This window comes from Astatotilapia calliptera, chromosome 20, assembly GCF_900246225.1.
Source record: "Astatotilapia calliptera chromosome 20, fAstCal1.2, whole genome shotgun sequence".
Classification (NCBI taxonomy): Eukaryota; Metazoa; Chordata; class Actinopteri; order Cichliformes; family Cichlidae; genus Astatotilapia; species Astatotilapia calliptera.
In genome coordinates this window covers 28,420,597-28,441,944 of record NC_039321.1, presented here as the reverse complement: position 1 = coordinate 28,441,944, position 21,348 = coordinate 28,420,597, and the positions used below count along the sequence as shown (strand labels likewise).

Here is a 21,348-nt window from a genome sequence, read left to right as displayed (position 1 = left end):
AATAAATTAAATAAATAAAAAAAGGAACAGTCTTTCTGTCACATCGGCACATCTGCTCCTCTTATTAAACACGCGACCAGCGCTGCAAAATCAAGATGGCTGCCCACAGTGCCGTACTCTCCGCGTCCAAAATAATGAATCCTTTCTGGGTTGGACGCCTTGGAAACACTGCTAAAGTAAGACAAGACACGCAGCCCTTGCTCTTTCGCTTGTGAATGGTGTTGCGTGGCTCTAATTTAAACTCCGTTATAATTTTTTTAACACAAGGTCATGCTGTTAACATCATTTGATTAGCAAAGCTAGCGGGCTTTTCCACATCTGTGGGTTGGTCACAGGTTTTACGGCATCCGTACACGGGATCCATTTAAAAACACGCTCTAAATCATTTGCACTTTGTATTTTCCAGGTATTTGGAACAACTTTGATCAGACACCGGAATAAGACCTCGCTTACTGTGAGTGAGTCAGATCGGTACATGGGATTGTTGTCAGTTTCCGGGCTGTTTTGCATTGGAAGTTGTCTTTTTCAGTGTAACTGAACTGTGTGTAACTGTGTGTGTGTGTATATGTGTTTTTCCACTTTGTTGTGGGGTGAAGGTTATGACACTACTCTGTTTGCCACTATTTGGACCAAACCTGTTCTTCTAAACATCAAACTGACTCTTGTCCTTCTGCTTTCCTCTGTTCACCTTCAACAACAGGGAGAAAACATTGTAAGTAGCTGACTCGTGACACGGTTCACTGCAATTCACTGCATCATGTCTTAAACGAGAATATTTTCTATAACGGGGTTATGATATAGGAAAAAAGATGTGTGATGAGAATAAAAACACTAGCATGATCAAAATAATATAACAGTTTTTAAACATCATGTTGCATGGATGCATGGAAATTTTGTTACCATCAATTTCAACTGGAATTTCTAACCATCTTGAGTCACAATAATAAACACAGTAATGACATCATCAAATCTATTTAAATATTTGTCAAACCTAAAAACACTATTAACTGCCTGAGAATAATCTCTCAAACATACTTACTTGGTGCTCTGGACATGTGCTGGTTGATTTTTGGCCAGTGATTTGTAAGCTGTGTCCATTGTCAGCATTTTCAGCAATTCCTACTGCTATTAATACTACTACTACTATTACTATTATTCTTTTCTTTTGACTTCAGAATTCCTACTGCTTCTGTGTATTAAAGTATTGCATGATATTGTCAACCCACCACAGTGAACATTACTACACCATATCTATTTGTTATTATGTCATTGGTAATGTGGACATAAGCAGACACCAGATACCAAAAACTATCAAATTCACTGTGTACCTTATTTTCATGAGATTATTTGTAGACTTAGAAAGGTAAACTTTTTTTTTCATAACATATGTTTACTGTAGTGGATGATCTGTCTTTAAAAGGTGCCAAACCTTCAATTTTCTCTATTTATTGAAGTTGATTCTTTGGCATTTAACAATCTTCCAGCCCCCTCCAGCAAAGTATGGAGGCAGGCACACTGTGACCCTCATACCTGGTGATGGGATCGGTCCAGAGCTTCTCAATCATGTCAGAGAAGTTTTCAGGTTGGTTAGATTGAATCTCAGTCCTGTTGAGTGATTACATGTCATCTACAGTCACATAAGAATTGAATCCATTGTGTGGTTTGTGAACATTGTGCTGCAGGTTCACCTGTGTGCCAGTTGATTTTGAGATGGTGAATGTCAACTCCGCTTTGGAGACCGATGATGACATGAATAATGCCATCACTGCCATCCGGCGAAATGGAGTTGCCCTGAAGGGTAAGCAAACAGCTTCTTCTTTTTTTTTCGATCAACGTATGAAAGCATGAAAAACAGAACATAGCTGTAAGTAGAGTATAATTTTTAATAAGACAGTTGAACTAAAGTAACTGTGAAACTGCTTACCTCTTTTGATAGGTAACATAGAAACCAAACATACCCTGCCAGCGTCTGTCAAATCCAGAAATAATGTGCTGCGGTAAGTTTAGATGAAATCTTTAGTTTCCTAGATTAGGGTCATTTTTTTGTGTGAAATAGCTCTCATTTCTTACGTAATTTGGTCTTTTGTGTGGACTACCAGCACGAGTTTGGACCTGTACGCCAATGTGATGCACTGTCAGTCCCTCCCCGGGGTCCAGACTCGCCACAAGAACATTGACATCATGATCATCAGGGAGAACACAGAGGGAGAGTACAGCAGTCTGGAGCATGAGGTCAGACGCAAGAGGAAAAACAATCAATACTACTGTCTGCTGAAAAACATGTTTATGGTCCCTTAAACACTTCTTATCTGTCTCTTTTTAGAAAAGGGAATTGGGTGCCATCTATGCATCATTAATTTTCCAAATCAAAATAACTGTGCAAAATCTTTTGATTTGGTCATATGATAGAATTTAATATAGACAATATTGACTTCAGAATGCAACAGATAAAATACGATTATCTGAAACTAAATAAGACTTCTGGGCTGCAAAGAAACATGAAAATCCTGCATTAATAATAATAATAATAATAATAATAATGGATTTGATTTATATAGCGCTTTTCAAGGCACCCAAAGCGCTTTACAATGCCACTATTCATTCACTCTCACATTCACACACTGGTGGAGGCAGCTACGGTTGTAGTCACAGCAGCCCTGGGGCAGACTGACAGAAGCGAGGCTGCCATATTGCACCATTGGCCCCTCTGGCCAACATCAGTAGGCGGTAGGGTAAAGTGTCTTGCCCAAGGACACAACGACCAGGACAGAGAGCCCGGGGATCGAACTGGCGACCTTCCGGTTACAGATACACTTCCCAACCCCCTGAGCCTGTAGTCTGCTGTAGATCCAAATCTACAGCAGACTAAAATGGGCATTGGTGTGCCGGGATGTGTACCTGCTGTGCACGAAGCTACCACTGTGCTCAGAGGTTTACACTGTGAATGTTGTCATTTTGGGCTTTCAAAGTGTTTTTTTTTTTTTTTTCAAGGTGGAATGATTATACAGCATACATCTTTAATGACTTAAAAAGAAGGAATTGGGTGCACAAGTCCAAATTTATTTCAGTTTCTCTAATGCACACATGGTCAAAGGTATACATTCAGGCTCTAACATAGTCCATTATTTGTTTATTTGTCCCTTAGTTATTTGTCTGTTTCAGGTTCATGTTAGGCTTGAGCCTTGGTGGTTGTACCTGAACAGTTTCCTCTCACCTGTGGGTGACGGTTTGGGTCTTCCTCCAGATCTTGGTGGAAGTGATGACATCTCTGAATAACTTGTACTCATGCACAGTTGTTTGAACTGAGGATCCTGGAATCTGCTGTTGTTTAAAATTCTTCAGAGAGATCTTCACACCTTGTGTAAATTTACAGTTTTCATTCTTAGATCTTCAGTGAGTTTTTTCAGAGTACTGATCAGTCCAATGAGTGCTCTGACAAATCATTTTTGCTCTGGTAAAGAGAAAGAACCAGTAGTCAATCATAATGACTAAAAAGAAGTTGATACTCCTTGACCTTGTCGAGTTAAAAGACACTGAAGAAGATTCAGCACCACTTATTAAAAGATTTAAGTATATGTTTATATTTGTGCCCATATTTATGTTCTGGCCGTATGTAAATCAGAGAAACTAAATAAAAACCTGTGCACCCAATCCTTATTTTTGTAAGTCATTAAAGATGGATGCTATACAATCATTCCACCCTGGGAAAACAGAACAGTTCAAAGAAATCATTCCGTTACATTTATTCTCTATGATGAATGTATATAAACTTCTGAGCACAGTAACTGTAGTTGTTGAGCCATGTTTGCTTACACAATACAGTTATAGATGCTGTTTTACAATTTGTACAGAAACATATGTTATATTATTAACCACTTAGTACTAATTAAAATGATTATTTTTTATTTACTGCTAATTTTGTTCTGTGTTTGTTGCACTTAATCGTTTTTTTCAATGTTTAGTGTTACCTTGTAGACAGAAGTTTTACTTTATGTAGTATTACGCGTAGTCTTAGAGACGACACTTTATTCCCACTACAGTCTTATTGATCTTTCTAGTACAGTTTAAACTCATGTCACTGTATTTCATTTGTTGTTGTCTTCTTGTCCTACTTCCAGAGTGTATCCGGGGTAGTGGAGAGTCTAAAGATTATCACCAGGAATAATTCCATCAGGATTGCTGATTATGCCTTCAAACTGGCCAGGGAGAGAGGTCGCCGCAGGGTCACTGCTGTACACAAAGCTAACATCATGTAAGTTACCTTTTGGGAAACGTATCCTGTCAAACACGTCTGGCCTTTTGTTTACTACGGTGAGTTTCTTAGTCCTGGATATGCTGAGTGTGGCATTTCTGTTTCAACAGGAAGCTCGGTGATGGCTTGTTCCTGCAGTGCTGCAGAGAAGTGGCCTCGGGTTATCCAGACATCACACTCGACAGCATGATTGTGGACAATACCACAATGCAGGTAACAGATGATGACATTTTAGGGAATCCAGGGAATGTTCTTCTTCTGATTTTATTTGTTTTACTTAACTCCATTTGTGTCGTTTAGCTCGTGTCCAAACCACAGCAGTTTGATGTGATGGTCATGCCCAATCTGTATGGGAATGTGGTGAGCAACGTGTGCGCGGGGCTGGTGGGAGGACCTGGCCTCGTGCCTGGGGCCAATTATGGTCGTGACTATGCTGTCTTTGAAACGGTGAGTGTTGGAGGCTTGAATAGGTTTGTAGGACACAGTTCTCTCAGAATTTTGAAGGATGGAAAATGTATGAGTCATGTCTGTCTGGTGTTTCAGGCCACAAGAAACACAGGAAAAAGTATTGCAGAAAAAAACATTGCAAACCCAACTGCCATGCTGCTAGCTAGCTGCCTGATGCTGGACCACCTTAAGTAAGCTTTTCCGGATAAAAATTCTTCTTCATTGGTTTTCTGTGTGTGTGTGTATTGGTGTGACTGTATTATATTTAAATAATGTTTTTCTTCTTTGTGTCTCCAGCCTTAATGATTATGCAAGTCTGATCCGGAATGCAGTCCTCACCACAATGAACGAAACCAGGGTGAGCCTTCCTCACTGATGGGTTCCTCACCTATCGCGCTGCCATGAAGCTCACAGGCCATTGTTGCGTGACATAGGATTTAAGGCCGCAGTGACAATTCTGGCATGCTTCCTAGAAGGCATCACAATACATTCACACAAAGCAGCATTGTGCCCCTTTTCCTTTCACAAAGCTCTTGTGCAGCTCTACACTCTATGGGATCTGATTGTTTCTTGAGTAAATTCCAAAACCTGATCTGCCGATCATGTGCAGCATCGGACTAGTTACTGTGGGAAACTGATTACACTTTGCACGCACAAAGAAAATACAAAGCGTCTATCCAAATACAGTATGCGGCATGAGATGCAATCCACAGTGCTACGATTTCATAGCATACGTTAAGGTCTTAAATAATTTAATACGGATTTTGGACCATATCTGTTAGCACCCTGTTCTTTTGTTTGTTGTAGCTTATTTATGATTTTTTTTTTCTCTTTATTTGCAGTTGCACACAGCAGATCTCGGGGGTCAAGGAACCACATCAGAGGTGGTGCAGTCCGTCATGAGGGTCATCCAGAGTAAAGGACAGTTCACGGCAGAGCTGTAAGAATGACCGGGAAGGTTCACGCATCCACGCTCTTATCAGGTGGTTTGAGTTTAAACAGGTGTACCTTCTGAGAGAGGATGTCCGTGTTTCCATAGCATCTCGTTTCACACAGCTTACTTACCTGTTCACAATACAAATGAGCCTGCTTTCTCACTTCAAGGTTTCACATGACCTGTTTAAAAAGGTGGGTTTTGATAAAATTCCATTATCACTCCTGCAAGCATCGGTTTTACTGCTGGAGCTTATTCAGCTGAATATGAATCTCCTTAGAGATTCGTATGAAACATGAAAGGGCCTACTTTAGATATTTAAATATACAAGTATAGGCACGCATCTTCCACTATACCTTCTGCAGCAGCCATTATTTATTTTTCACTGTATGATTACATCACAGACTTTAAATTAACCAAAATGTCATTAATGCTTAATATAAATGTAAAGTGCCCATTATGTCCTGTTACATCGTTTATGTTCTTATCACAGCAACTGTACTTTGAAGAGGTGATACACTATAGAGGAGCGTGACTGCTGTCAAACCTGAACTTTACTGCTTGTGCCATAATGGCTTTTTTTGGTCTAGGGATGATATCACAATATTATACTGTTGTTTTTGGGTCTGTCCAAGAAAATGCTCATAACGCCTGATATGAAAAGAATGGTTTCATTTTGTTTGTATGTGTGTGAGCATAAGATGTAATCAATAAAGTAATTATATGTCTTAACATCTTTCTTTTGAAGAGAGGTTTGAATTCTCAGCATATTTGAGACGTATTTTGAGTACTACGAAGGATTAGGATGCACGTGGCTGACATGCACTCTAGAAACTAATTGGATATAAATGCAGAGAGAGCAAGCTGCCAGATTGTTAGATACGCCTAGCTGAAATTAAGGTTGTCCACTGAAATAGTTTCTTTAACAGTTCTTTTTTTTTTTTTTGTTGAACCTGTTCTGGAAATGTTTAATATGCTTTAATGATAATTTCTCAGGCTTTAATTTGTGAGTCTGTAGAACTGTACTGCTTTATGCTGACAAGTCATACTGATTGTTCTAATAACTGGGATTTGTTTTGAGTAGCTGTGTCTCATAAATGGACAACTGAGTGTACAGATATGTGCTCAAGAGGAAGCCTCATTGTTACTTTGACTCTGTGCTTCTGAAGCTTTGTGTTCTGGCCTCTTGCTGGGGATAAAGATTAGTAAGTAAGAAAAGCTCGCTGATCTTTCTGTTTGTTTTACAATTTCATGCTCCATCAACTTCTTAACCTTCAAAATTAGATGGTAGGTTGCTGTTTTACATGTTGCCACCAGGTGGCAACACAACTCTCTATAGCTGCCACTCAAAAAACTCACAGCTGCTTGGATGTGTGCTTCATTACATACACTGTCTTGACAATATGCAGAACACACAGTGTGCTCTTTGTCTGCATTGCGTAAACACAGTAGGGGAATCATGGATGCAAAAATATCTGGCAGGAAGATTGTTGGATAAAAATGGGAATATTAAGATAATTCTTGTGCTTTTTTATGTAATTTCTAGGAAGCAGGTTCTTGGGCTTAGACCACGTGTTTCTTAGAAAAATGTGAAGGATTTTGGCTTTACTATCATCACTGCCTGAAAATGTTAGAAACCAATTTATTATAGTTTCATGTGGTCGAACCAAACCCTTTGCCACTGATTGATCCAGTTATTTAAAATTCTCTGCTCACACAGCTTTGAGATACACTGTCCGGTCCTGTGAGGCAGCAGATCTAGCACAGCACCGGCCTGCTGCTTACAGAATACAAACAATCGTGGTTTAGCTCACTATCGTCAGCAAGGCCTCCAGTCATAGGCGCACATCCCAGTGTAGTGATAGTAGACAATTTATCATCTGTGCAGTTCTGTGGGAAACTTACAAGCTGTTCTCCCTGTGTGCACATTTGCATACTGAGGAGAAAAATCCTTTGTGATGAGGCACATCCTTTTTTAGATTTACTTGTCACAGGGAATCAAGATGTGTAGTGTGTGAAATGTGCTGCATGTAGTTTAACTCCTGCCAGTTGGCTCTTTAAATCTCTTGCTTCGTCTTTATTTTTGTCTGTTCCACGGACACAACTGATGGACAGACTTTTACATGTGCTCCGTTTTACTTGGATTCACTCTTAAATGTTGTAGTTTTTGTGCGAGGTTTCCTACCTTGAACTAGTTTTTTTGTTTTTGTTTTTTTGAATGGTCTTGTTCCTCTCAGGGGAACAGGCTTTTTACCTCACTACATCTCCCGTCACTCCTCATCACTGTCGATATACTAGACACTGTCCGTCTTATTACCTCTCCTGAGCTGCTCCTCTCGGCGCCTCCACTGGAGCCAAAGCCATTAAGCAAATGATCTGGTGTTGTGAGGGGTGAGAGAGATGTTGAAATAAACCACCAGACATTTGACCTTTATGGGCTACTATTCAGACCTTGTAGGAACTCTGTATAAAATCTACACTGTAGGTTTTTTTGCTGCAAACGCTGCACGTAAAAGGCTGGTGCAACCATATTACATAAAGTATCATCTTGCCATCAAAATGGTTACTTTTTAATGCCCAGATTTATGGTGATCAGTGTCTGAGGTGCGTGGAATTTAATTTTCAATAATCGCCTTTGGAAAATTCAACACAATCTTTTCTGTGCTGAAACGTTGTCCTTGGTTAGAAATAATCTACAGATCTCAAAATAGTTTCAGTGAGAACATTCAAATGAAATTATCCACTTCATGGCAACACACCTTAGTTGTTCACACAAAGCATAAAGGTAAAAAACAATATATGCAGTCTTCATTTTAGATGTCACAAAGTATTTGCGGCTCCCAGTGTTTTCTTTTGCGTGGGAACCGGCTCCAAATGGCTCTTTGGGTCCTAAAGGTTGCTGACCCCTGGTTTAGGCTGACGTACAAATATCTCAAAACTCTGCTGGAAATATTTCTGTGTACAACCAGAAGCACATGCAAGGTAAGATTTCAATTAATTTCAAATCATTTTTCATACTTAACATGTTCCACATGTATGCTTGTGCTTGTTTATTGGTTAAAACATCTGTTTCAGTGTAACTCAAAAAAGTTTTTGTTTTTAAAACTATTTTTTAAAAGTGCTAAATTAACTTGAGGGGCATGGAGTTTCTGGTGCTTTTGAACAGCATAGCTTTGTGCAGAGCAGTGTTACTGTGAAGTGGCTCATGGTAACCTTTGTTGTAATCTAACTCGCGTTCATATCAGTTTTCCTGCTAAGCTAGGAAACGAAATGAGAGTGCACACCATCCATTTCTAGATCGCCGGCCACACTAATGTGAGAAATTTTGCTAATTTGCTAATACAGGCATGTTTAATCTTGATATTCACTAAACCTCCTGCTGCTGCCCGGTTAACCAACTTATAATTATCTTCGTCCTCCCCCCTCATTTCCTTTTCATCTGTGTTTGAAATCCTTGTTTAATATCTTTCATCCACCTCTTTAAGATGCATGTTAATCTGAAAATTTTAGTTAAACCATGTGATATGACGTTGGCTCTAAAACATGTGAGCTCATTAGCCTGTGGCCCATGATAGTGCCCTAGTTTGCTTCAGATCATTTCCACAGTCCTTAATGTGTCCCCATCACTGTCCACACATATACACAGCTTACACACTGACTTACAGTAATTCTCTGGCATCTTAATTTAACCATATTAATACCTACCTAACGTATCCCATTATCTTACTTAGGTTATCGTTTCCAGAAGCAAAGGTACGCACACAAATATATGTGCAGTCAATGAAACGTTACGTCAGCTCTACTGCGCTTTGCAGTGCAGGTGATCGTAATCATTCATTTTGCCTCGGATCAGCCACTGCTGAGCACAGCTGCATCTAGTCTAGTCTGTTCTCTGTTAATGGGACTTTTTTCCCCCGCTCATCAGCTATGGCTTAGCTACATTAAGCTACGTCAGAGGTCAGCTATTCTCTGTTTCTTTGGCCTGGCTTTTTGTGTGTTTTGGTCGCTCTTGGATTTCTCGTCACAGGGACTTCCACTGTGATTTTTATTAGCCACATCTGTAATCAAAGGAAAATGAAGAATAGGCAGTTGGGGTGATGCCTGCTGGGCAGGAATACAGTTTGATAATCAGGGAGTTTGCTGGTTAATTTCATCTTTTATCTTTCAGAATGAAAGGAGCCAGATAAATCACTAGAGTCGGTCTTATCTTTTTATCAGGAGCTTAAAATTGATATATTCGTTTTGCACAGTTGGTTTTAACACCAGCAGAATGCCACCGAGTGAGCTCATATGACTCTTATCGCTGCAGCTCTGATAAGGTGTTTTCCACTGACTGTGGTTTCTCCTCCTTATCCTATTTAAGCCTACCTGATGAATTTGCATCTGTACAAAGTTTGATGACTCTTTGTTCAAGCACAATGTTGACCTCATAGTTTCCGGAGTTTTGACTATGGTGGCCACCCTGACTCCCCTTGAAACACAAGAGATACTACGCTGAGCTCAAAGTCAAACCATAGTTACTTACAGTATTTGAAGAAAAGCACACATGCTTTCTAATTTGTAAGCCATAATGTTTTTTGTTTCATCCCCTGGGAGGAAATCAAGGCTCCAGGCATAGCCGTGTCCTAGTGGATGTGCATACCGATATGATCAGTATCTGATTTTATGTATGTGATTATGTGTGCACATCTGCATATGTTTTTATTACCGCTGTAACCTTTGGTCCAGCCAGAGAAAGTAATTCCACCCGTGCTACACTATCTTAGCCCTTTGCACTGCCCTTCTCTCAGTTTTGTGACCTGACCTCAGAGGCACACTGTGGTTACATTTTGCATGAAGAAGTGTCAGCATGGGGCACTTTCTGCATTGTTTCTGAATAGAATCCTGATGTCTTGAGCACTTTTCCTGTACCTCACGCATTGCTTTCCCCACTCCCACTGAGAAACTTGGCAAAACGTGAGCACAGAGAGCCTGGGAGCCATTTCTGCTTGGTTTTATGTTCATAATAAATTTGCTGGCTTATTTTCCTTGCTGTTTAAAAAAAAAAAAAAATTTTTTTGACAAGATTGATTTGTTGTCTTGTATCAGAGAAAAAAACAGCCAGATGAGGAGCAAGAAAGAGACGAGAAGCAGTAATTGATTGTTTACTGGTGTGCGATTTGTTCCATATGAAACATACATGGCATTCTTGCCAGCGTTTCCTGTTCGCTCCCTTTCTAGTCTCTTTCACTCTGTTGATTACTCTACTAATCTCTGATGCTATTAAATGTTTTACCGTCTGTGCCCTTGCTCAGGGTTCAGGGGGTGTTGCTAGAGTTGCATTATATCAAGGCAAGCATGCTGCATGCTTGACAACCCACATTACACTTCTCTTATGTCATTACAACTCTGCTCCCCTGAAACTGGAGCATCTTGGCACTTTGACAACTCCCCCTCCAGCTCTGTGTTCACCAGCTTATAAAAAGTCTGTTCTCCTGGTTGCCAAAACAAACCCTATTTCCCAGTGACACTCGTGTATTCTACTAAATCTCATGCATGTTCTGCAATTCAGCTTACAGTTCACACAATGACTGTTCTTCCCCCACCTGTTGCCAGATACATGCTATTAAGAATCTAAATATGTCATGCTACCCCTCTAAAACTCCCCAAAATGACAAATTTGCTATCCATTTTTCATGTTTTAAACCAAAGTTCTTTCTGCGATTATCTAGATCATACATCTGTCAAAGGAAGGGCTCATGCTTTTTGCTTGTGCCACTCCCTTTTTCTGCCTTTCATATATTTCACCATTTCTTGATTTATATATGTTTTGACCCCCTCCTTTGCCTTGAATGTCTGCTCTACTCTCTCCACTCAAGTATCTCAAAAGACTTGATGAAAGCAGATTTCTGCAAATCCACCAGAAAACCTAACTTTGATTATATTTCTGCCGTCACTGTGACTTCTCAGTGGGATTCTTGCGTCTTGCTGTTCGTAAATGAAATTTGAAGGGGCCGGCAATGCTGTTCTCTCAAAAAAACCTCAAATGCGTGGCGTCTGACTGTTCTTACGTTGAGTCAATACAAAGAAGACCTGAATATATATACTGAAAAAAGTGTTTTTTAAAAAGTTAGTTTTCTCTGTCAGGAGTATTGATCCATGGTTGTAGGAGTGAATTTAGGGAAGATCTGATGCTGGCGAATCAGCTGAAAAGAAGCAGTACAGTCCTAACTAGCACCCAGAACAGATCTGGCCTCAGGAGCAGGCTAATTAGTACCATACTAGATGTGACCTGCTGCGAAACCACATGAGATGAAGTAGATATGAAAACAGTCTAGAATTGACTGCGCTTCCATCAACTCTTTTATCTTGCCACCTCTGAATAGCTCCAGTCAACCCGTCTTTGGGTAAATCCAAAGCGAATGAAGCTGTAAGCGTCTCAGACTTCACAGTTCTAAAGCCTCGTGTTGTTGATAGTTTTTATCACTCAAAGTGTTTCTTAGTTGTTCAAGCAATAATATTGAAATATCTAATAATTCTGCTTTTATTTCTAAATGTTATCCTGTGTTTGAAGGTTTGTTGTGGAACAGCTGGGAGGATCATGAAAGAATGAAGATGGAATAACAGACGAAGTCATGTATCATGACATGCAGCTTGTTTACCCTGTAATAGGTCTGCTATAAACTTGTAGTGTAGTGTTCATTTCCTGAAGAATGATACCCGTTAGGGTGAAGGTTAGACTCTTAGACTACTTTTTTCTCACATTCTCCTGCTGCTGCTTATTTGAAGTTTCTTTCAGCAGGCCTTCAAGTGCGCATACCTGCCTGGCCCCTTAATTTGCTCACTTCAAAGATTCCCCCAGCTGTCTTATCCGTGGCTTCCCATCATCCGGTTGTATAATCTTAGAAAAACAATGCGCACAGGCCAACTGTTGATGGCCTATATTCTCTACATATGGCTTCATTTTTCAGATTTTTACAGATTATGACCTCATGCTGTAATTTCGGCAAGCTGTTACTTGATAAAACACTCAGCCGAAGGCTTGAGTTCTAGCAGCTTAGTTTGTGTGTGCACCTCAGCTCTTGCACTCGCTCCAGCAATGCAAAGTCACGCTGTGTCCGCGTGGTGCTCAGTGTGAGGCGTTCTGGCTCATTTCAGCTCGTACAAGAAAGCAAACACTTCTGCGCTTTGTGAACCTGCCAAAATGAAATTATTAACCATTAAACGATTACATCAAATCACGGAAAGAATCTTCTGACGAGCTATGTGTTTATGTAACTCCCCCGAATGTTTTTTTGTTTTTAAGATGGCCTCTAATAAAAATCAGGTTTTTACTATTGCTCACAAGACTATATGTTGTTTTTCTGGGCTTGAAGACATGTCGTCATGCTCAAAAACCAGTGTACCGATGAAAGTCTCAGAAATATGGTGTTTTGCAGTGTTATCCATAAACCCCCCCAAAAACAAATCTTTTGGGACTAACGAGTCAGAGTTGGTGTTGCAAAAAAGGTCTAACTGTCACGTGTACCTGTTTCATTTCAGCTCGGTGCTGCTGCTCTCAGTGTTTCACAGTGTGTGGGTCTTTGCTCCTGCTCTGCTCTGCTCCACTCAATTGTGCTGACACTTCCTCCTGTAGAAAGAGGGAGAGTGGGTCTTGCAGGTCAGGTGCACAGTGACCATGGAGATCGGCTGCAAGCAAGTGGCACAGGATTTAATAGTAATGGTAGCAAGTCGGGGCAATCAGGTTACCCTATGCACTGGCACCTTTCAGTCCCTGTCAGCTCTTCCCATCACCATCTCATGTTCCACTGAAATATAATACAGAAATCAGCTCTAGTCCCTGCACAGCAGACTCACAAAGACTGCACACTAAATATATTGCTTTTGTATACCTTTGCGTCCTTGTTCACATTCATTAACCACTATGCATGCCCACAAATGTGTAATCAAAATCTATGATGTTATTTTGACATAGGACTACACATCAGGATGTATTTAATCTTAAAGTATTTGTAGCGTTATGTCCAAATAAACAGAAACAACTTTTTGGGATTTCCTTACCTGTATGATTGTGCATGCATCAAGATGTTTGTATAAATAAGTCTAAAATCACTCAAGCTAACAGCCTGCATGATAGATAAAATGTGATCCCAGACTGTGCTGTTTATGTTACTCTAAACTATATGACCTTGTGCACCCAGGACATCTGCTACGAAGCTCGGAAGAACTGGCTCCACCCAGAGACGGTTTACTCCCTATTAAGGACCTTGTCTCGTGCCCTTATAATATATTCTAGTCTCTAAATATTCTTCAATTAAAAATTTAGTAATAAAGAAATTGTATTCACTTCTTCAAAATGCATCATCAGAGCACAGAAGAAGTGGTCGAAAGAACAGTGAACACACTGAAACGTGTTATTCATCTAATCTCACCGGTTGATGAGATAAAGTCGCCGCCCTTTTATCACCCTGTCATTACAAACACAGATACCCAAAGTAAGCAGTAATAAGAGCAAAGACACATCCTCAGACAAATTTTAATATTAGACACAGACAACACGAGTAAACAAAAAAAAAATGCAGCATTTAAGTAACAAAATTCCAAACCTACCTGACCCTAAGTGAAAAAGTAATTTCCCCTTAAACCTACAAAAAAAAAGAGATCAGGCGGGGAGGAAATTTTGTTCACAGCTCTGTAGGTGTTTGCCATCAGATTAAACAAGCTGAACAGTTTGTTTCATGCAGTTACTCTGAGTTACTACTTCGAGTGCCATCTCTGTCCCAGGAGAGAAACGCCAAAAAAAACAGTACACAGAGATCTTTTTTTATGACCTGAGTGGTCAAACTGCTGCTGGGTTTCCACAGCCCGTTTTCCTCTCTTCCTGGGAACTATGGGGTCATGTGCCTAAAGGCACAGTGCCATAGAAATCACTCACACTAAAGCTTGACATTGGAACCATCGGGCCCCATTAATATGAATCCCAAGTATCTTTAGCACAAAGTCACCAAACGTGTGTGTTTAGTGTAGCTTAACACAGTTAACCTATCAGATTAGCACCACTGGCCAGGCTGACACCCCGAGGCTGATCAGGTGTTAAGACTCATTTACCACACGAGAGGGATTCATTAAATAAACAGATATATGTACGTGCACATGACTGTTGGTACATGCACATGATCCCACACAGAGAAACACCCCCAACAGTGAAGAGGGCCTCTCCGCAAAGGGCACTAACCCGACACCTCACAAACACTATTGTGACTGACACACTTAATGTTTAATTGACTGTAACAGGAGATGAGAACAATCTTCCTACACGTCCACTCGTATATAATAATGTTTGCGTTTGTATGTAAATAGCTGCGCTTGCCTCCCACTTTGCTATAAATTCTGCTATTATAATGAAATGCTCCCCTATAAGTGAACAAATCAGGACACGCTCGGATCAGTGACTCGTGGAAGTTGTGCATAATGGAATTATGCTTATAATAACACCCTAATGCCCATGTCTCATTAAGTAGAGTGTTTGTAAGGGATGATTATACCTTACTGGTCAGGGCTGTTTGGGAAAACATGAATTAAGAGTACAGATAATCCTTTTTACTGTTGGATACAATTACAGCTTTGGTTACTGTGGCTTTATTACCTGTGGTTACTTTTATTTTCAAATAACCGCATCAGATTTTCTTCATTATCATTATCTTGTAAACTATACCTCCCATGTCATCTCTCTGGCAAAAACAGCACTGAGCCAAGCTTAGATTTACAGTTTAAGGTATTATAAATTATAGCCTATTAGCATACTTTGCCTCTTAGCATATCCCAGACGTTGCTTACAGTGTCCAAGAATTACTAAATGAAACAACACTCAGCAACATATCACTGTTTGACACTTACTGCATAATAGACATAATAACTCCATTTAATAATGGGATGGGAAAGCGTAGTGTTTTAATGCAGAAACACACATGCACAGAGGTTCACAAACACATAAGCCTAATCAATCAGACTGAAGGACTACAGTGACATGTAAACATACCAAGCAGCTCCCTCTTTTTCTTTCACTGTGGACACAGGGAACTATTCACCCGTTTCCCCTTCTTTTCCCTCTTCCTCGATCTGTTGGTTGTCCTCAGTCAGACTCAGCTCTGTGGAGCCCTTGACGCCGCACTCATTCAACCCCATTCACCTTCTTTCCACCATTCCCATAATCATCTTTAAAGTTATGATGTCAGCACTTGCATGCATGCAGGACTGTGTAGACAAAGACACACCTATGCACACACTTGTGGGTTTGAATGGTGGTTTTGCACAGGGGATCACAAACATCTATAATATAAAATTATTTTTTCACATGCACGTGTGGGTTATTTTACATTTCGGCTACAATTCATCTTCCATCTTTACTTCTTGAACAGTTAGAGTGGATTTACAAGCTGGGTTTACTTTGCCTTCGTAGTGTTTATGTTACATCCATTTACCATAAAAAAAACTCCCTTGGAAGGCTTGCTTTTCTTCCCCGGGCTTCCTCTTTATCTGACTTTTACTATTCACAAAGTAAAACTGATAGATCTACATTTTCACTATTTTTCCCCCAGCTGTAACTCTTCATTTGTCTTTTCCAGTTTAAATAACACTGCCTATCTGAGTCTAACTCAAATAGCTGCAGTTCATCTGGTAGTTATCTTTACTCCGTCAGTGTCATTATTCTCTTCATACTCTATTGTTCTTGATCATTAAAAGTCTGGACTGCATTAAGGCATGCAGGTAAAGATTTATTTTTTTATGTCCTGAATAGCTTGCTGCAAGCATCCTGTTAGCAAAAATTGAGCTAATGGGTTCCTTTTGACCCTCCCAACTCCTCCCACTCTCTGTGCATTGTGCATACACCCTCCCTTTTGCCTTCAAGTATCAATCAAGCACACCACTGCCTACACAATTCAGTTTAATTACATTTTGCCTGCAGCACTAGAAACTAGCTCTAACTGCATTCCTTGAACCTGCCCTCGGGCTGACAGCTGTTTCATGGTAATTTCAAGAGACAAATCATTTAGAAAAATGTACCATGTACACCTAATACAAACTTAAAAGTGTAATCTAAACAAGATTTTGAACCATGGCCCCTCTGCAGGACTTTGAGATGGGCAATCATGTGAGTTTATAGCTCAGGAGGTAGACTGGGTCGTTTAGGTCGACGGTTCGATTTCCTGCTCCTTCAGTCTGCAAGTAGAAGTGGCCTTGGGCAAGATACTGAACCCCAATTTTCTTCTGTTGCATAAATTGGAGTGTGAGTGTGTGTGTGAATGTAATACAAGGCTATTAGGCTTAGAATAAAGTGCTGTATGAATGTGTGTGTGTGTGACTGGGTGAATGAGGCTTGTAGTAAAAAGTGCTTTATAGGTACCAGTTTGTGCATAACATACAAAATAAATTAAAAAAACACAGACATACAAGCGAGACAGTTTGACAGGTTGTAAATACTATGCAGTTATTCATTTTCAAATAAATAGTTGTGATAATGGATTAGATATCATGAGATTATACTTCTCATACATTGGAGAAAATGCACTATTTTTGCCAAATTTTGATTGAAATCACCCAATCCATGCTAAGATGATTTGCAAAACCAACAAGCAAACAAGAAATGTAAACTTTGGTGGTGACTTCAGGGTTCAAGCAAAGTTGCAATTTATCAGCTGGTAATGGATGAGCAAAGTTTTGTGGGGAAGCAAATATTCAGACATTTTAATAGGCATGGACCTGATAATGGTGCAAAGAGAGGAGTCAGAGGTATGGCAAAGTTAGGGTGACACATTCTCTTGCATCCGTTACTTGTTGCGATGATTCAGTTTCGACCAAAGTTGTGGATGGAAAGAGGTATTCACCGGGAAGTCCTGCTAAACAGAGCACAGACTTAAAAGTCTATAGGATAAATAATCAAACATAACAATCAGTTCCCATTTCATTTCTATCGACAAGATCTAAAAGTTAGCCCGAGTTATAGCTGTAGCCAACCTATTGTTTTTAGCGTGGTCCCGCATGAATGCAAACCAATCAAAAGGCAGAAATCATCATAAGGGCTTTTCATTATCATTATCATTCTAGTAAACGCAGCAAACATAATGTAGCACCAAGGCCGCCTTGACCCACTGCATGCATCCACAGATCATGTCCAGATTCAGTGGGGAGTCGGCTGACATTGAGAAAGTGGAAGAAATGTGGAGAGCAAAAAAACACCTTGACACTGCCAGTTTATGCCAGAGCCCCCTGAAGAGCACAGAGTGCTATTCACCACATCTGCATCTCCATCTGCATACCCACTTCTCACACTTACGCTACTGTAAACAAACTTCCATTTGTACGGAAACATGTGCTGCACTCCTCGCTCATGTACACGCTGCGTGTACACACCAACCCACAACCATCACGTTGTGCTTACAGTCTGTTTTTTCTGGACCATCACGTCCGAGGCTCCTCTGGCACAGTTCTCCTCTGTCTTCCACTGTGATGTCACAGATCTATTCATTTTTCTAAACGCTGACAGATAGTTTCCTCTCTGCTAATTTGCCATCCTTTCCCCACTTAATCTCTCTAATTCTTTTTCCTCATGGTGTCTCTTATTTTTTGCCTAGGTTGCAGATGTCTGCCATTCCGCTGTGTTCTATCCATCTTTTATGCTTGAATTACAGTCAATCTAGTTTTTCCTGTTCCCAAACATTTGGTTTCCCACAGAGGAGATGTAGGTTTAGGCAGGATGGATAGTGTTTGCAAAGGAGAGTGGAAAGGAGGGAAGAAAATACTCGAGCCAGAGAGCTTTCAGAGTTGATTTTTGATTTTTTTTTTCTGATTGCAGCTGAAACATCACAAATAAAACAATTTGAAAACATCTTCATGCTGTGTTATGACCACAAAAGCACTGCCCTTTGTCCTTTGCTTTGGTGATTGTCACAGGCTTCTTTTCGTTTCCTCTCTTTTGCGTCTCTTCCCTACCTGATTCTTTTCTGGTCTCTTGTCTTTTCTGTCGATATGCTTGGATGTTTATCCTTCGCTTATCTAAGCCTTTTGTGTGTTTGCTGTGCACACAGATAATCCATCAATGGCGTCGTGCAGTAGGGGGACTTGAACAGACCAATAAAGTGAGCACCCACCAGAAGAGAGAAAAAGATGAATAAAAACAAGTTTGAATTTTAGATGGAAAAATTTATATGCAGCTTCCGCTGAAGAGCTCACTTCTCAGGTCCCCTATAGGCTTACTGTAAATATTGATATTGCACACATGCTCTAATTTTGGAGCGTCCTTGTTTTTTTTGTTTTGTTTTATTTTTCCCACAAAACCTGTTACTGATATTATCCTTCACACTGTAAATTGACAGAGCAGTGCTCAAATCTATGAGTGCTGAATTATCTCTCCGTTAAGAAGATTTACATACACACATCAGGCATCAAAGCTTTCTTTCACAAGTTTCCTTTTATTAAGTGTGCTGTAATATTTTATAATATTTTTGTGGGAAGAGAGAGTGTCTGCCTGGAATTCTTGTGGCAGGAAAGTTTGGAGTGAATGATGACAGCTTCCCTCCATAAATTGCAGAAGCATGGCCATCTGTGAAATGTTGCTGGACTCAAAATATGAACAGAAAGACCTGCATTTCAATCAAAGCAGCGTTTTTGGGTTTTTTTTAGAGGAGATTTTGTCAGGTGGCATGTCCGGTCAATATGAACAGCAGATCAGGAAAAAGCTAAGTCAGCATTTATTAATCTCCTCGAAATGCCTGGACTGGGCAGACCCCGATCCTTCTGATGGCTCAGGACTCACATTCCTCATGCACACATGTAACCGGTAGATTTTTGTTCCTGTCTGTATTTTTTTTCACAGTTTCTCTTTCTTCACTTCATAACACAGCTGACAATTTACAGTGCTACTGGGTATAGGAATCAGGTACTAAAAATACTGGTTTCTGCCGTTACTTCAATTCCAGTGTTGAGAAAACAACAGTTTACAGATGAAAGACGCAAAAAGTTTTTGAAAGTGCTCTGTAACTATGTGACATAAATCGAGACAATTATAAACAGACATTAGACTATACCTGGGATATATGATTCTTACACTGTAATATAAAATAAAGGTCTGAAACGTCTGAAATGTCATGTATTTTTCACATTCTGTAAAATTATCAACGCGCTTCTGCACCTACATTTGCAGAGCAGTGAGGATCAGGAACAACAACGGCAGTGCTTGGTGAAACTTCTTGTGTGCTATCAACTTAATGACTTTGCTGTGTGCTCCATCTGTATGTGTGAGGCCAGTGGCTTAGATCTGTCTTCACAAGCTTCTATAAATATCCAGCTTGGCAGGGAGAATTGCAGGTCTGCCATTCAGCTTATTCATCTATGTCTTAGACAGATATTAGAATGTCAAAGCTCACAGATAATAGCTCTATTTCTTCCATGAAAAGTGGTTGTAACTATCATAGTGTGACCAGATGCAGAGCTCCCTACATAATGTGACAGATTAATTCACCCCTGCGTTAATGTGTTCTTTCACAGAACAGATTATGTCATGGACAGTTTTTGAAATTAATATGAACTAAACAAAACATATTAGAAATGTTTTCACTCTCTATCAGCAGGACATTTGTTTGCAGAGATTATCTTGTAGCTGAAAGACCACAAACCTGATCTCAACAGTAACATAATGTCCTGCCAGAGTGCTTCATCAATATCCTCTTTCCACACTGATCTCCTAGCTGCAGTTCCATCACTGAAGATATTTGAAGGGCTCATAGAAAAACGATTACTTTATCATTTTGTCTAGCCACCTGTGCGCTTACTTTGAAAGGGACTGAAATTGCAAAAGTGCAAAGGAAGTGTTGAAATTAATTAGTTCAGTTTTATTTATATACATTACACCTTGAGACAATATCAGTCATCTTCATGTGGATTATTCAGGCTTTGCCTCGTATTTTAAGGTAACCCTATAAGCAGGTACTTGGTGACTGTGGGAAAGAAGAACTACCATTTAACAGGAAGAGACTTCAAGCAGAGCCAGGGTCAGGGAGGGGAAGAGTTAAGTTTTAAGAATTCTAAATGCAAATGCAGGGATATGAAAAATGGAATATTAATTTTAAAAAATGAAATCAGGCAAATATAAAATAAAATTATAAAAATTATAAAAACGAAACATAAGAATGCATTTTTGTTTTGTTTTGTTTTTTTATAATCCCACCACGGGATCCACTTTGATCCATTTCAGGTGCATAAATCCCCACTGAGATATTTTTTTTCCAGGTGCATGAGATATTCATATCAGATATGTCTGCGCTGCTTTACTATTTGTGAATGGAAATATACTGAACGTTAAAAAAAATCTCAAAGTTCAGTGGAACTACTCTCCCAAAGAAATGTTTTGTGGTTTAGCTAGCATCAAAGAAAAACTATTTCTGGATGGGATGTTTCCCTTGATGCTCATTTATGTAACTGCTGCAGTGAACACCACACATTGATTTCACTTCCATTGTATTGGTGTGCAGGCAGAAAGGCCAGTCAAAACAATTCATATAGTTTCTTTACCACTCGGTTTGTGAGGGGAAAAAAAAAAGTTTGTTAAATGACTTCTTTTTCACCTCTGCAGCTCTGTTAAATTAGTTATGAGGATTTCAAAGGACTGTTGTTTTCATGTTTCTGGCATTCTTCTGGAAAGGAGCTCTGAGAGCAGTAACAGCAAAGCGGCCTTTAATAG

The 21,348-nt window shown here is 39.8% G+C and overlaps 1 protein-coding gene and 1 long non-coding RNA gene across 3 annotated transcripts; one reads left to right on the top strand and one right to left on the bottom strand.

Annotated features, from left to right (window-relative positions):
- Window positions 1-54: 54 nt before the first annotated feature.
- On the top strand, window positions 55-6,851 carry idh3g (isocitrate dehydrogenase (NAD(+)) 3 non-catalytic subunit gamma). Of its 2 annotated transcripts, XM_026154125.1 has the most exons (13): window positions 55-176; window positions 407-454; window positions 701-712; window positions 1,485-1,582; window positions 1,683-1,798; window positions 1,937-1,997; window positions 2,100-2,232; window positions 4,119-4,252; window positions 4,363-4,465; window positions 4,553-4,699; window positions 4,796-4,890; window positions 4,997-5,057; window positions 5,542-6,851. In XM_026154125.1, the coding sequence occupies exons 1-13, from the start codon at window positions 96-98 to the stop codon at window positions 5,641-5,643; spliced, it is 1,191 nt and encodes a 396-aa protein (XP_026009910.1). In that variant the 5' UTR covers window positions 55-95; the 3' UTR covers window positions 5,644-6,851. The 2 variants fall into 2 exon arrangements, with proteins under 2 accessions (XP_026009910.1, XP_026009911.1); XM_026154126.1 differs by lacking the exon at window positions 701-712.
- A 6,295-nt stretch (window positions 6,852-13,146) lies between these two features.
- On the bottom strand, window positions 13,147-13,775 carry LOC113012905 (uncharacterized). The gene is made up of 3 exons (XR_003270776.1): window positions 13,674-13,775; window positions 13,362-13,420; window positions 13,147-13,242 (listed from the first exon to the last, which is right to left on the bottom strand). It is a non-coding gene; the product is annotated as an uncharacterized LOC113012905 (long non-coding RNA).
- Window positions 13,776-21,348: the final 7,573 nt, after the last annotated feature.